Source organism: Pipra filicauda, unplaced genomic scaffold (genome assembly GCF_003945595.2).
Source record: "Pipra filicauda isolate LSUMZ 115617 unplaced genomic scaffold, ASM394559v2 scaffold43_size3849885_pilon, whole genome shotgun sequence".
In the NCBI taxonomy this organism is placed as follows: domain Eukaryota; kingdom Metazoa; phylum Chordata; class Aves; order Passeriformes; family Pipridae; genus Pipra; species Pipra filicauda.
The window spans coordinates 2,654,361-2,670,869 of NW_024104576.1; the positions used below are offsets into that span (position 1 = coordinate 2,654,361).

Here is a 16,509-nt window from a genome sequence, read left to right on the forward strand (position 1 = left end):
ACTACTGCCTTTCTTATAAGCATTTTTATCAGTTTAGCAAACTGCTTTTTATAATTTGGGTTTTTTCTTGTGTGTGTAAATTCCACTTAATTAGCTAACACTGACTTCTGAATGGTGCCTCCTATATCATCCAGAGTATCACTGAAATATTTGTGGTATTCTCAACATGCAGAAAACCCTGAACAGGAAAGAAAGCATTTCTAAAACAGTAGTGTTGAAGGGGCTAATGAATATGAAAGCACAGGAAGAAACAGAAAAGTACTGCCTTGCCCAGCTTGTTTCATTTGGGTGGGGTAAGCGGATGAATATTATGCTTCTTTCAAACAGTGTGCTCTTCCCTGTAACTTCTTGTTTATTGTTAGCAGAGAGCCCCTGTATGATGGTGTGAGTGGTGCCATCTGGAAAACAGGCTTCTGACTTGGTTAGAGTTCAATCCTATTGGTTATATATCAGGACAAGGAGATTAAGTGGTTAATTTTGCTTTGGGATGCTGTTTGCGTATTTTACAATAATATTTTTGCAGCTTTCTGAAAAGACCAAGTACTAAATGAAAATTGCTTTTCATTGTGTGCCTTGTTTAGTCAGACAACATGTTATAATCTGGCATTAGTACTTTTCCAAGTGGAGCTTGTCAGACAAAACTGTGGCAAGGTGAAGAAGGAAGTCTTACTTCATGGTTTGCTCCTGTTAAAATACATCCATTTAATGAAAGCGTTGGCTTGTAGCCTGTTCTTGTTTGAAAATAGTCCCAGTACCAGGGATGTTAAAGAATGTAAGTAGCCCTGTTCTTCAGGAGACTATTTGGAATGGGGTTTATTTCTTCCTTCCTCCCAGCTGCTGAAAAAGAGCTGATACTGAATGGCACCTCAGCTGGCAGGGCTGCTTACCAGCTTCTGGCATTGCTGCTGCCCAGATTAGGCCATCTCGTAAAAAGTCATCTCGTAAAAAAAAAAAAAAAGTAGTAGTTGTGACCTTTGTCAGCTTTTCCACTAAATCTGTTCTTCATTCATCAAGTAGCATGCAGCATGGAGTTCTTTACAAACACTGGATGTCAGATAAAACTTTCAAGACTTTTTCTTTATGATTGACTGGTGAAGCAATATGATGCTTTTGAAGAAAAGAATTATTTAAGTCTATATGGGTACAGTAGATGGGAAAGGAGAAAAAAAAATCAGGTGGAGTGTGGAGCCAGACAAAAAAATGGTGAGGTTTAGAGGATATAATCACTGTTAGTCTCTCTATGCTCCAGAGACTGAGGAGCTGAGCTTTCAAATATACTGGACATGTTTTAAAGGTCTATTAATTTTTCAAGACTCTAGGAAAGGTTCCAGTACTAAATAAAGAGACTGACAGGTGAAAGACTGAAGTGCTATTAAGAATAGTTAAGTACAAAAGCTGATCTGTACTACATGTTCTGTGTGTGCTCATTTATTTTAATGAATATTCTATTGAGAAAGGAATTTTGTGGAAGTAAATGAGAAACTGTAAACTGTATGTGTCATCCTGTGGCAGGTACCAAATAACGAGTAAATATGCTGAAGTACAATACTGAGATGGAGTGTAAATACTGTAATAAGTTAATTTCCACTGTTCTTGCAAAACACTTGTGTTGGATTTTTTAGGTATGATCCTTTAATTCTTCAACCACATATAGCAATGATTTTTAAAATGCTTTAAGCTATTGGTACTAAACAATTTTCTTTATCAAATTAATTTATAGAGGGCATGAAGGAAGAACCTGAAGTGCTCTTTGAAGAACTGCTTGAGAGGGCAAAAGCTGGAGAACCAAAAGCACAAACAGAGGTAATTTTATATGTTCTTTGTCCAGTCTTGTTTGCTCTTAAATCCAAAAATAGCACTGCCTGCTGTAGAACTATTATCTCTTCTTCAGTTGAACCATGTCTGTTTTGTTCTTAAACTATTCAAAGAAGGTGATGCCAGATGATTTCTCTGCCTTGAGAAATGCTGCTTGCTCAGGACTGTGAGTGGCTTCAGGTCCATCTCCTGAGCAAGCCTTTAGAACACATGAAAAATGGGGAGGGCGGGCAGAGAGCACAGAGAAGGTGCAGAACTGCTTTTGCTTTTCAGTTTGGTTTTTTGTATTGTTTTTTATTTTGGCTTTTTGGGGTTTTTTTTGAAAGAAACGTGTCAGTTACTTGTGGAATAGGGACTGTTAAATGGTGGTGGTTCAGCACTGCACTATGTACAAAGATACCAGGGCTCTTAGGCTGGACTCTGTGGAAGAAACATGCAGGAAGCACCTGCCATCGAGTTGCTTTAGCAGGGACAGAGGTTGGTTGGTGTTTTGCTCAGATATCATTTCTCTCTTGAATTAAGATATTTTAGAGAAGAAGCCCCTCCTTGTTTATTGAAATTAGCTGTGTATAGTTGTTTAATGGCAGATAAAATTGAATTAATAGTAGCAATTCTGTCCCTGTGTTTGTTAGCACTTCAGGTATCCCTTAGGTTTTAGGAAAATTGTACCAGTTTTCCACTGCATTCCATCATCTGGTGTATTAGTCTAGTATAAATAGCTTAAAATTGTTTAGAAGGGTTTTAATTTGTGTTTAACTTGGTTAGTGTTTTACTTGAGCATTCTTTTCCAGCTTCAGCTTTGATGCTGAAAGGTTACAGTCTCCTACATGCTCATTGGTGGTTTGGATTTTTCCCCAAGGATCACAACTCTTTTTGCAAATGAAAATCAAAGGCTGGGATGGGAAAAAATGAGGAAAAAATATTTTAAACGTGGTATAAAAGATACGGCAATGCCAAGCTTGCTTCACATTCCATCTCAACTTGTTTGAGGGGCAGGCTGACCTTGGAGTTGTAACCTGAGACAGTAACAAATTCCTCACTCTGAAACAGCTGGTGGCTTTGTGGAGGGGGAAACATTATCATTGAGGGAATCACTGCTGTAAAATCCATGTTTTGGCTCTATTTCTCCACACAAAAGAAAGCAAACTCTATAAATATTCTTTCTGGATATAACTTCCAGTTGAGTAAGAACACTCAGAAATACTTATGTACTCTAAGCCTATGATGCATATGTATGTATATAAATAATAATTTTTTTCTTCTTCTCAATTCATTCCACTTTCACTCCCTTCCTTTAGCTCCATAACTGTACATTTTCTGTTCCCACACAATAATAGGATTCTTATCATAAAGGGATACAGCATACAATTTTGCTTCAGTATGCACTCAGAATGAATTGACTGCCTGAAATGGAATCCAAAATACAGTCATTTCATTTCTATGCAGTCACGTTTTATGTGACTTTTGGAGAGGGAATTAACTTTTAGTTTTTAAAACACTAAAAAGAGATATATTTCTTCTCTATTGCTGAATATGTTCCTTTAGAATCAAAAAAAAATCTATTTTTGTTTCTTACCATTGTAGGAGTATGAATGAGAGGTTGAGATGCCACTGTTGTGCTGTTTGCTAATAATCACAAAGTCAAACATGGGAAATCAGTCAGTTTATTGACTTGTAGTTATTACTGTGTGTTTATTCAAAAATAATTCTTCCATGACTATGGAAATACATGCACTCTGAGTGGCTGTCAATATGTATTACTGTAACATTTTGTAGGTTTTTTCATTCAGAAATAACTATACAGTAGTTATGTAAATGAAACACCCACAGCTGGAATCCTGTTATGGAGAAAAGGCAGCTCTGTGCCTTTAATCAGAGGATGTCTGCATTGGGACTGCTTGAGATAACCACCTCAGCAAAGCCAGAGATGGGAGCAACCTTTGAGAAGTACAGTATGAGGATGTGTGCTAAGCCATTACCAGCTATGACTTCATTTCACAGTTTTAGTTCATGGGAAAGAGAATCCCAGATTGCTTAAATGACAAATCTGAGGTTAACACCTTTTTCCATTAGTTCTTTCTCCTTTGACTGCTGCAGGCCAGAGCTTTGCAGCTATTTTCGTGTGGTTTGATGTAGGAGCTTTGCTATTAAAATCATAGACAATGCAAAAACCCCACTTCTGTCATAAAACAGGTGATATGCAATCATTTTGCCAGTGCAGTAGCCTTGTGGGGTATGACTAGTCTCAGGGTCTGCCAGCTGATGTTGCAATATGAGTGTCTATCTCCAGGAGGCCCTTAGAAGCTTAAGAGCTGCATCATTAAATGCTGCTACCCTTGAGGCTTTGCTCAAAATCTTAATGGCTATAAATATAAACATGCTCAAGAAACAGCTGTTCTTCTCAGATGGATGTTATTTACCATGTAACTTGTTTAAGCAATTCCTTTCTGAAATAAATAGCTAAAGGTATATCTGCAGCTGGGTGAGAAATTACCAGGCAATTGCTGAATTTTTTTTTTTTTTTTTTTTTTTTTTTTAAATCTTACTCTTTCCTTGTTGTGCCACTGTATTGGTGCACCTCCTGTTGAACTCTGGCATGACTTTGCAATCAGTGTTTAGTTCTGACTTTTGGATTACTTAGTCCATTTTTCTTATTATTTCTGTATTATTTGGGGTAGCTTCATTGTATGTACTATGGGTTTAATCACTGATGTCTACCCAGTAACTGTCTGTGTAGAAGTTGTTGGAGCACTGACTTAAGTGTATGAAACAATTTAAAAGGCTGGAGACATAAACTTTACTGGAAGAAAAAAGACCCTTATGATTATATCAGTGCATTTAGGCTATATAAGAATAATGTGAATTATTCATCTTTTAACAGTATTTCTTTAATCTCCTTTAATGGCAGTACCAAAGTTTCAGAGAAACTGTCAAACAGGTTTTTTTCAGCAGATAATACAGTGGACTTAGGGAGCTAGACTGTTAAGGTATTACATTAATTGCTCCTAAAATGTAGCTCAAGTAACATTAGGGAGAGAGGAAGTGCAGTGAGCCAAGTAAAAACATTTCCCAGTTTCTCCAGGTATGCCAATAAAATGTCCAGCAGTTTTGGTCATTTTCTGCCATTTAATGTTTTGTTGCCTTGTGTTGTGATAGGCAGAAGTGTTTCATACTATTGCATAAATATATTTGCTAGTCTATTATCATCTATTTCAATTTTTAGAAGGAAGAAAAAAGGTGGTGTTTTTTTCTTATCTGTAAAATAGTAGTATAGGCAGCTGCTTGATAATTTCTGTAATCCTGAATAGGAAGATTTTGATATGATATTTCACTGAATTTATTTGATGCCTAAGCAGTATTAGTTTTATTCCATTCACTAAGTAATCATGAATTTGCTTTGGCAAACTGCTATGAGTCAGGGACAGCACTACTTGAAGCCTGCTTTTGTGTCAAGGCCTTGTCAATAACTTCCTCTGAATTTCAGAATGTGCCATATTACTCTTACTTTTTTCTGTTTCTCAAATGAGGCCAGCAGTGTTGTCTGGTCATTCGTCGTAGGAGGAAAAGAATTCAAGAAAAGTTTTAACATGAGGAGGTTTACCTGATCCTGCTAGATACCTGAAGACCAACTGCAACTAATTCGTTGACCTGGCCAAATGTGTTGCAATTCCTTCTTGCTTCCAGTTCTTTCAGATCTTTCCATGCAGAAGATCAACTTACAGCTATGTTCTTTAGTGCTAGGAGCAAATGTGACCTTTTGTTCAGAGAGAATTTATTTTAGCTGAGTGCTGGGGGTTGGGAGGGGAGAGAGAGATGCAGAGAGAGAGAGTATATTGCAGTAATTGAAGGAATTTTGTTTTCTGTTTATTCTAGGTGGGGAAACACTACTTGAGATTAGCAGAAGAGGAGGATGAAGAACTTAACAATTGTAGTGCAGTTGACTGGTTCATCCTTGCTGCTAAGCAAGGTCGAAGAGAAGCTGTCAAACTGTTGCGTAGGTGCCTGGCAGACAGAAGAGGTATGGGTTCTCTGAGGCTTTCTGCTTGCACTTCCTACTTTATCTGAAATCATACTACATTCATTTTAGCTCTGAAAAGAGGGGTTAAAATGTGATGGAAATTATCAGGGCAAAATTATGTGAGTAATTGCTAGCAGCCTGTTCCAATAGGGAATAAAAAAAGCATTAATTACCGATACTGCTTATTAAAGCATTTTTATTAATTTTTTTGCTTGAATTCCTTTATGAAATCCACACTTGTTCTCCCTCCTCATCTTTCATTGAAGCTTCTTTTCTTTTACTGTGAAGGTCATATATAACCACACACCACCTACATATCTGCTGTTATTTCATTCTTTTGCCCCTCTCCAACCAACTCCTAATTGGTCTTTTTCACTGACTTCTCCCACTAAGATTCTCATCTTTCTTCATGCTACTTCCTATGCTTGGAATCATCTCCTCTCATCTGCCAGCTCTTTGAACTCTTACTTACAGGGTTAAAAAAAAAACCAGCAAAAATCCCCACTGACTTTCACTCAGTTCTTGCTGACCTTTACATGTCACCCATGTGCATCTACACTACCTTTTGCCTGATCCGCTGTACTTCAGAAGTGAAGCAAGACATAATTATAATGCATGTCTTGCACAGTCTTTGCAGTACAGTTTAAACTTAAGCAGTGTGTTTAGATTTTGATAAGCAATGGGCAGAGAAGGGCATTTGAGTAATTTACTTAGATGGTCAAAATGTGACTGAAACTTGAGAAGTTTCAGACGCAACTGAGAAAAATAAATTGTGAGCAAATCTATCATTTCTGCATGGATGTGGGATAATAGTGTGTAATGTATTTTTTTTCTTTTCTTGAGGCATCACCACTGAGAATGAGGAAGAAGTAAAAAAGTTATCATCTGAGACTGACTTGGAGAGAGCTGTGCGAAAAGCTGCCTTAGTCATGTATTGGAAATTAAACCCAAAAAAGAAGAAACAATTAGCAGTTTCTGAACTACTGGAAAATGTTGGGCAAGTTGACGATGGAGGTTTGTTTATGAACTGATTTACGGTATTCATAAAATACAGACTTACGGGCAGAATACAGCTAGAACCTAAAGGGCTTTATAAACAATTAGGCATGAGATAATAGTAAATGTATTATCTACTTAAGAAAATGTAACCATCTTTTAATAACAATGCTCTCTGGACCAATGAAGTTATTTCATAAGGGCCTGCCAACTCTTGCTGTAGGTTGTGATTCAGTTAAGCACTCACTCAAGTGACCAAATATTTAAAATATCTTCATTTAACACTCACTGTCCTTGGCAAATAGGTATTTTATGGCTTTGCTGTATTTGATTTTCTTTTCTTCCTATCATCATCCTGATGATACCTTATTATTAGATGTTTCAGTTTTACCAACCCAGTCTTCAAGAGACCTGGCTCACTCTGCCATCACAGCACTCCATGTTAGCTATGTCAGTCCTGTTTCCTTTTCTAATACAGTAACAGGAACATAGAAAACTATATAGCCACTTCTTACCTGTTTGTATGCGAATCTGTCTTTTCCCGACTCTTGAGGATGTACCATTCCCCAGATATTGCAGGTACTGTTTGATCACTTTGACTGCTTTGACTTTCCCTAAACTTCTGTTATTGAACCAGATGGTGAGAAGCAACCTGGCCCAGTCCCAAAGTCCGTGCAGAAGCAGAGAAGAATGTTGGAGCGATTGGTGAACAGTGAATGTGAGTGCATGCTGCTGCTTTCAATCTTTGCCAGTGGTTTTGGTTTCTGTTTGGTTTTGCTAAACAATTTTGTGCTGCCAGAGTAAGAATATATATTCTTTACATATATATATATATTCTATATACATATGTGTAGAACGTTTGGATTGCCATTAACTGGTAGTGTCCAGTTCTTGTATGTGCAAGGTAAATAACTGATCTGCATGTGAACTCACAGAAGACATCACCATTATAGTCAACTGCTAAGAGGAGTTTGCATGTCATTTGTTACTTTTATATTCTTGCCCTTTCAGCACTTAAATGTTCCATTCAGCAAAAAAGATTTTGCACTTTCAATATTTTTTTTAGTTCTAAACTGCAGTAAGCTTTATGATTGCAATGATGGAGTTAATTATGCAACCACTTAATGCAGACAGATCCCTCATTCTACTTATCTTGCTTCTGTTTGCCCTTTCCTTATAATTAATATTTGTCTTTTCATATTTGTTCAATAAGTGATATAGGAAAGATGCACCAAGAGATTTCTTTCATAATTTAGGAGCAGCTTAGTTCATGTACTAGGACGAATTAAACCACTCAACACAGACAGGGTCAGATTTGTAGACCCAAATCTGTGAGTTTGGTAAGGTATGGTGGGGTGGGGGATTAGAATTGAAATAAAGTTCTCCTTAAGCTCACATAACTGAGGAATACTAATGTGTTGTTGGGCTTTCAGGAAGAAAGTTAAATTGTTGTATTAAGAAAATGAATTATCAACAATACAGCACATGTAGTTTTTCAAGAACAGTATCTATCATAAGGCTCAATTAATCACTGCTGGGAAAACCTCAGTTTCTTGAAATGCAGTAGGTCATATGAAATAGTTCGTGTGCAATCTACATCAATTCTTGAAGAGCACTTTGAAATGTCACAAAGCATGTTATTTACTAATACATCTGTAGCTGAGAATACATGTGACTGAAGTGGTACATGGATTAGTGAGCCAAATCTGGGGGTTTGCAGGTTTTAACTCCTTGGAAGATTAGATTTACATTTCTTAGGTCAGTTTGGCCTTTACCTTTAAGGATTGTGTTCGTTACACAGGTGATTTCTGAAAATAACATTCCTAAGAAGAGTGGAATATTTCAGTCTTATGTCAACTTTCATAGAAGTAAAAGAGGAGGACCATGTGTTGTATATGAATAAGGGAGTAGGTGATGGGAGAAATAATAATCTGGAGAGCAAAACTCTGGTTATATCAAACCTTCTGTGAGAGTATTGTCAGATGTTCTTGTGACTTGTCTGCTGTTTCTGGAAAGCTAGAAATAGTCCTTCAAGGATAAGACTGTTGAGTTTCATCGTCCAGTCTCTGTGTCATAATGCAGATGTATTTGGTTCATTAGAGCTGTGTTGCATTGGTCGTTCTTTCCAGTCCTTAGCTGAACTGGCCTATGCTGCTAGTGTGCAAATCATTTTGTTCTGGATTCTTCAGTAATTCAGAGAGTATCAGAAAAGGACTGGCAGATATGATTTTTTAAAGACTTAAATGGTAGATAAAATAACGGGACAGTTAATGAACCTACATGTAAGCGTAGGCAGAAATTGATGTGAATATTTTTCTGTGGTGGATGGAGGAGGCAGGGGAATTTGTCATAACCACATTGAAGGAAAATCTATGAATAATAAAGTAGAATCTACAACACGTGCTTTTTATATCAATTCAAGAGACACTTGGGTGACAAAATACTAATAACATTTAAAAATGAAAATTTTTCATCAAACACTTAAAGTAAGAGTTAAGCTGTTGCCTCTTCTCTAGAGAGCTTTTATCTTTTCATGGAGGAACAAGACAGCTGCTATTCTCCAGCATTTACTTCTCTAATTCACTGAGTTTCTCCATTTATCTTGCCAGCAAGAGATTCTTCTTTCAGTTTTAAGACATTGACAATACATGGAAGATAATCTTTAAGCCAGATATGTGTTTGCAGATATCTGATCTAGGTTATCCTTAATGGAGGTATAATCAGAAAATTAGAGCTAACATTGTCAATGGGCAGTTGTTGCATGCCTGAGAGGGTACATGTCATTGCATTTGATAGGCCATCTATACATAGTAAGTTAATAACTCCTTCCTTCTCAGGATGTCCTGTAGTCCTTTAAAAGTGCCACTAAGGTATTTTTGTGAGGTTCTAACCATGTCTGCTTGCTGATTCTATACCAATAGGACTATTTTAGCAATGTATAGTATGTCCTAATAAATTCAGATGACACATTTCGTATTAGGCTTGAAACCCCACCAAGACAGCTAAAGAGTCTCACAGCCTTCTTGGTGCAAGCAATGTTGCCTTACAGTCTGTGAATGGTAAGAAGAGTTAGCAAAAATAAATCCTTTCTGGTTTCTTGGGAGGCATGCCAGATGGTATTTTGTGGGACATAAGGGTTCATGCAAGGAGGAGGGAGAGGTAGAAGTCCAAGCAAAAGGCAGTATCCATGTTGTGAGATTAAAGCAAAAAATAGTTTGTAAATTGCTGGTTTTCTGTTGAACTCTTTTAAAACTCCTTTTCCTGTAATATGTATCTCGAGACAAATACTTTATTTTGTTCTGTATCTACAGTGTTTTCAATATTAAATACTAGGATATTTCTGTGTAGTTTTTATGAATGTAGTGGTTTTTAAATTAAAAAATTGATAGGCTCAAATCCACTAATCCTCTGATTTTAAATTTAATGAAGCAGTTAAATTTTCTGTCTCTTTAAAATCTCAAACTAGTATTGAGCAGGCCAGCTTTCATTTCTTAGTATCAGCTGACTAACTAAACTTACTATGTAGGAGACGTGTTACGGATTTTTGTCATTCAATTCTTTCACGTATACAGCAAGGTCATTTGCTTTAGTGTATGGAAGAAAAGTTACTGTTAATTATCCTCCTTTACAAACTGCATCAAGCTTGTCTGCCATAGAAACTAGCTAATCCATGCTAATGTGAGGAACTGGCTGTGCAAATAGTCTGAGCCAGCGTGTAAATCATCTTCAGTCTTGCAGCTTCCCTAGAGTTTTCAGAAGTAACCTCATGCCTCCCTTCTACTCACTGGAGTGGATAAGGATCTTCCAGGGCAGTGATAAATTTTGTCTCTGTGTCAGCTGAGCAAAGTCTGTTTTGTTGCTGGCTCTCTGTTTTAGATCACAGTTGGTACAGTTTGGGGAAGGCCCTTTGTATAGTCACATAGCATATAAAATTAATACTCTGTAAGTAATCCGCATTTAGTCTTGTAGATATGAATAATTGTGTAGTTCCCATAATTATATGTCTGTAACTTCTGAAATCAGAAAAATGACTGTTAAATTACAAATTAGAAGTCAGTTTTTCAGTTGATAATGTACAGATAATTCATTACTGTTCCTGTACAATTCTTTCTTTTCAGTGTGGCTGTTAAAGATTTCTCTCAAACAGATGTAATAGTTTATGATTTAAAACTGTGTGACCTAGCCCAATTAGTCTTTTTTCCTGTGGAATATTTGCACATAAGCTACATTCACTCACTCTGTTCTCCTACTTAACTTTATAATAAACTTACCTGCTGATCTGACAAGATGTAGTCATATATTGCTGGCACAAGCAGCTTGTTTTCAGCAGAGACCTCAGAACAAGTTGCAAGATAAACCTGTGTTATCAGTAGTTCAGTTTTTGAAGACTAGAGTCTGGCAGGAAAGAAAATTAATATTCCAGTTCATAATTAATACAATGTTGTGGTGATACTATTTTCATTTTATCTTTTTAGCTAAAAAATTTATTGCTTTGGATGACTTTGTTGAAATTACCAAGAAGTATGCAAAGGGAATCATCCCATCTAACCTGATTATGCAGGAAGAGGAAGATGATGAACTGGCAGGGAAGAGTCCTGAAGAGTTACCCCTGCGACTGAAGGTAAAAAGGCAATACTGAACACATTATGTTGAGGAGCTCTTAACTTAAACATCCCAGACAAGACCGAGGTGACTTGCACTTCTCTCTCAATACTGGTGTTTGGTCTATATCAATCAGGACAAGAATTATTGCTGTAATTTATTTTTGGACTTGACTTCATATATACATATTTAGAGTTTCATATATATGAGTCATATATTTAAAGGAAAGAGATAATGGTTTTCCCTGTAAGAGGACAATCTACCTTCATTACACCTCAGTGAGGATTTACATGTACCTGTCATTGCTGCCGTATTTTTATTATAGATGTTATTATATGCTTCATATCTTTCTTATTTAAACAGGAGCAAGCAAGTGAGAAAAATTACCCATAGCCTTGAGGTGTGAAAAGGTTCTATTATGAAGGAATTCAAGAATGGTGGAACTTGCTGTTAGTTCCTACACCGATACTTCTCTAGGTAGTGAAAGGAGAAGGGAAAATAAAGGTGCATGCCTTCAATACTGGTATAAATTTTAAGCAAGGTAGGGGGTTTCTGGCTGATGACCTGAGAGTTTTCATTGTAGTGTTGTTGTCCGTTATCATATGGTAGGGGAAAAAGAGGGAGTGAGATGTTTATCTTTCCAAGCTTTGGAATAGCTCATGTTCTGAAAGATATGCATTTATGAAGAACAGGGATACCTTCACAAATAAATAAGCTTCCGCTCAAGTCATTGTGTGTGTTGTCCCAGTTCATCACAGTGCACAGATATTTGCTGGGGCATTCTTGGCCTTTCCCTTGAACTGATTAGTATTAAAGTGTAGGATCTGGGAAAACACAAAAACTGTCATTTTATGGGGGAAGGAGGATTGATAGCATCATCTAATATGAAGTATCTGAATGTGTGTTTGAAAAATCACGTACCTTTTAATTGATCCTGTATAAAGCGTGTTGTTGGTCATAGGGAATGGATTCAATCCAGCAGTTCCTCTGTTGTCTGGCGACTGTGTTGGAAAATGCCACATAAAATAGGTAGAATTTTAAGATCCTCTACAGTTACAAGTTACAGTTTGGAGTTATAAGAATCACTAAATGTGCAGTAATTAGTTAAACATATTGCTGCTGCTTCCAAATGAGATTTTGACAGCTGCATCCCTAGATGCTTGGGAAGAATTGTTTAAAGACAAACCACAGCTGTAAAGACTTGCTATAGTTGCATATGAATCATAGGCACTACTTCCTGTATGCATAGAATGTATAGCATAATCCTTGCACAATGTGGCAGAGTTACATCCTTTAAAGCTACAGCACTCACAGCTCAAATAATGACTTAAGATTGTGCAGGACTGCAGCCATGTAGTTTATCTTCAGTATGAAGCTAGTGGAGCAGAATATTTGACTAGGAAGCCATTTAATTATATGTGTCAAAGGTAATGAAATACATCTTTCTTGAAATCAAAATCGCCTCTGAGCTTCATCTGACTGAATTAATCAAAATAGAGCTAATAATCTCAGACAGAGTAATCTTATTTTATTGGCAACATTAGTCTGAAATATAAATCTTTTCATGTCAGCTGAGGTTAAACAACTGGTTGCTACTGCTTCAGCTAAGAATATCTGGGATGTAAAGATACAAAACTGCTCATTAATAAAATGCTTCTTTCTCTCTTTCCAGGTTGTAAAATATCCACTTCATGCCATTATGGAAATTAAAGAATACCTTATAGATATTGCCTCAAAGGCAGGAATGCATTGGCTGTCTACCATTGTTCCAACACACCATATCAATGCTCTCGTCTTCTTCTTCATCATCAGTAATCTGACAATTGATTTTTTTGCCTTCATTATTCCATTAGTCATATTCTATTTGTCCTTCATTTCTATGGTGATTTGCACACTGAAAGTTTTTCAGGACAGTAAGGCTTGGGAAAACTTCCGTGCTTTGACTGACTTACTGCTTCGCTTTGAACCAAACCTAGATGTCGAGCAAGCTGAGGTGAACTTTGGATGGAATCACTTAGAGCCATACATCTATTTTTTACTGTCAGTATTCTTTGTCATTTTTTCCTTCCCTATAGCAAGCAAAGACTGTATACCATGCTCAGAGTTAGCTACTATCTCAGTGTTTTTCACAGTGACAAGTTACATGAGTTTAAGCACGAGTGCAGAACCTTACACACGAAGGGCATTAATGACTGAGATGGCTGCAGGTTGCTTATCCCTATTGCAGGTGTTACCTGGGAATTTTGGCTACTTGAAATTCTTAGGTAAAACCTTCTTTACTGTTCCTGTAGGCCATTTCTTTGTGATAAATGTAAGCATCCCATGCCTTCTGTTTTTGTACTTGTTCTATCTTTTCTTTAGAATGGCACAACTACGGAATTTTAAAGGCACCTACTGCTACCTGGTCCCATATCTGGTCTGCTTTATGTGGTGTGAGCTCTCCGTGGTCATTCTGCGGGAGTCCTCTGGCATCGGGCTCGTTCGTGCATCAATTGGTTATTTTCTGTTTCTCTTTGCGCTTCCAGTACTGGGTGTTGGCATTGCATTGATGTGTCTTATCCACTTCATTAAGTGGTTTTTGTCTCTGGAGCTCATGAAAATTGTAGTGACCCTGGTTCTGTGTACTGTTCCTTTGCTCTTTCGGTGGTGGACAAAGGTTAACTTCTCTGTAGTTGAAGTGGTTAAATCGCTCACTCGAAGCTCGATTGTGAAGCTCATTCTGGTGTGGATCACAGCTGTGGTGTTGTTCTGTTGGTTCTATGTGTATCGATCGGAGGGGATGAAAGTTTACAACTCCACCTTGACGTGGAATCAGTATGCTTTCCTCTGTGGACCCCGGGCGTGGAAGGAGACTAACATGGCACGTACCCAGATTTTATGCAGTCACCTGGAAGGACACAGAGTGACGTGGACTGGGCGGTTCAAATACGTGCGCGTGACAGAGATCGACAACAGTGCAGAATCTGCAATAAATATGCTTCCGTTTTTTATTGGCGATTGGATGAGATGCTTGTACGGTGAAACTTACCCTCTTTGTGATCCCAAAAATGTTACACTGGAGGAGGAGGAATTGTGTCGCCTGAAATATTTGACAAAGCATAAATGCCACATGAAAATGTTTGATCGGTACAAATTTGAAATAACTGTGGGCATGCCTTTCAGTAGCAAAAACGGAACCAAGCCTATAGAGGAGGATGATATAACCAAAGATATTGTCCTGAAGGCAAGCAATGAGTTTAAAAAAGTGTTGTTGAACTTGAGGCAAGGGAGTATAATTGAATTCAGCACAATTCTAGAGGGTCGTCTTGGCAGTAAATGGCCTGTCTTTGAACTGAAAGCAATCACTTGCTTGAATTGCATGTCTAAACTCTTACCTGCAGGGAGGCATGTGAAAATAGAGCATGACTGGAGGAGCACAGTGCATAAAGCCATTAAATTCGCTTTTGATTTTTTCTTCTTCCCATTCCTGTCAGCTGTATAATGAGCTCTCATATCAGTTCAGTGGTATCTTTAGTGTACATTTACTGCATTTACACTACCAAAGGTTTGGCGTCTTAAAAGGTAAAAAAAACCAACAAAAACCCACCCTGCTGTAGCAGTGCTCAAAATGTATGCTAAGGCAGAGCATTGCTTGAGTTCTGTAAGTGTACACACTGTACTTTAAACCCTGTATGACTGAAGTAATATATACTAGTTTAATATCGTAAATGAATGCAGGGGATTGCTGCTGACTAATTGCATGGAGACTGTTTTGTCCAAAATGGATATATATTTACCTGTGGTACGACACTAGATGCATTCACTTTCTCAACGTTAAAAGCACTTTACTCTTTAAGTATTCACAATGTGCCCATTTGTATTTTCACAGGTATGATTTAGAATAAGTTGCTGACAACAGCTTATGTTGCATTTATTGCTTGTATTTATTTGGTGTTTTCTAGAAAAAAGTGATCTTAGAGTCAGTACCTGGTGGTGATATCTGCATACAGAAATCACTGTTTCACTATTTGTCCAGAAGATAGTGACTTGTTTTTCGAAAGGGCACAACATTTCACACCCCAGCAAGGTTTTAAAAAGTCCTCAAGCTTCTATTTTGCATTAAATGTGGTGTACAAAAGTTTCTATTTGTTCTGACTGGTTATGATAGTTACACTAAGGTATAATCCATGCTGGTGTGTGAAAGGCAAACACCAGAGAGTAAGGCTGGTGTTGGGATGGTACCAGTAATGGACAAGCCAAAGCAACTGAAACTGTACCTAAAAGTCTACTGTGGAAACTGAAATAGAATGGTTGTTTAATGATTTTTATTGTGCAAATAAACATAAAATACCAACTTGAATTAAATGGCTTCAACACTTGTTCATTATGCTTTGGCATTGTGAGCAGTTGTTTGTGTTGTGCTGATAGCAGCTTTCACTGAAAACTATAATTTATAATGTTTAAAATGTTCTGGTGTGAGATACTTGAAGTTGTAACTGACATTTTTAAAGCCATCAGTAAAATCTGGTATGGCAGGTGAAGTTTCTGTAGCTGTGAAGTCTTTCCCCTGCTTTTGTTGTGACTTGTGACCTTTACTGAGCACTGTATAGCTGTAGGTCACAGATACATCACACCACTGATCTGTGACTACTCCACTGATCCTGCTTTAGATTCTTTTCTGCCTTTCCATATCAGCCATCACTGGGACCGGGGAGAAGGTTTATCAGTGAAAACACAATAGAGAAGGGGAAACTTTTGGGGACAGGGAGGCATTTGGCAGCACTCCAGCTATGAGTACCCTCTTGAACATCGCCCAGGGCCGCAGTTGGGAAGAAGCCAAAGGCACCAACAGACCTGCTGCCCAGTTCCCATGGCAGAAACCTTCACCATCCAAAGCCCTGTAGTCATGCTTCAGCCCATCAGAAATTACTGTGAAGTAGAATCATGTCCTCAGGGTGTTTCATTGTAGTTTTGAAATCTTGTCAACCTTTTCTGTTTCCATCTGGGGAAAAGGAGTAAGGCAGCAAGTAAATGTAAATTTTGATGTATTTTCACTTGCCTAGTCCCATTTTGGCTGAAAATAGGCCAAACTTAGCCCT

At 37.6% G+C, this 16,509-nt stretch overlaps 1 protein-coding gene across 2 annotated transcripts in view; it reads left to right on the forward strand.

Moving 5' to 3' along the window:
• The window catches only part of WFS1 (wolframin ER transmembrane glycoprotein), a 33,648-nt gene extending 17,851 nt beyond the window's left edge, over positions 1-15,797 (forward strand). For both annotated transcript variants that reach the window (XM_027736252.2, XM_027736251.2), the window contains exons 3-8: positions 1,721-1,803; positions 5,689-5,833; positions 6,677-6,847; positions 7,467-7,547; positions 11,305-11,450; positions 13,104-15,797. In XM_027736252.2, the coding sequence (XP_027592053.2) occupies positions 1,721-1,803; positions 5,689-5,833; positions 6,677-6,847; positions 7,467-7,547; positions 11,305-11,450; positions 13,104-14,912 (2,435 nt within the window). In that variant the 3' untranslated portion in view covers positions 14,913-15,797. The remainder of the gene's footprint in view (positions 1-1,720; positions 1,804-5,688; positions 5,834-6,676; positions 6,848-7,466; positions 7,548-11,304; positions 11,451-13,103) is intronic.
• The last annotated feature ends 712 nt before the right edge of the window (positions 15,798-16,509 follow it).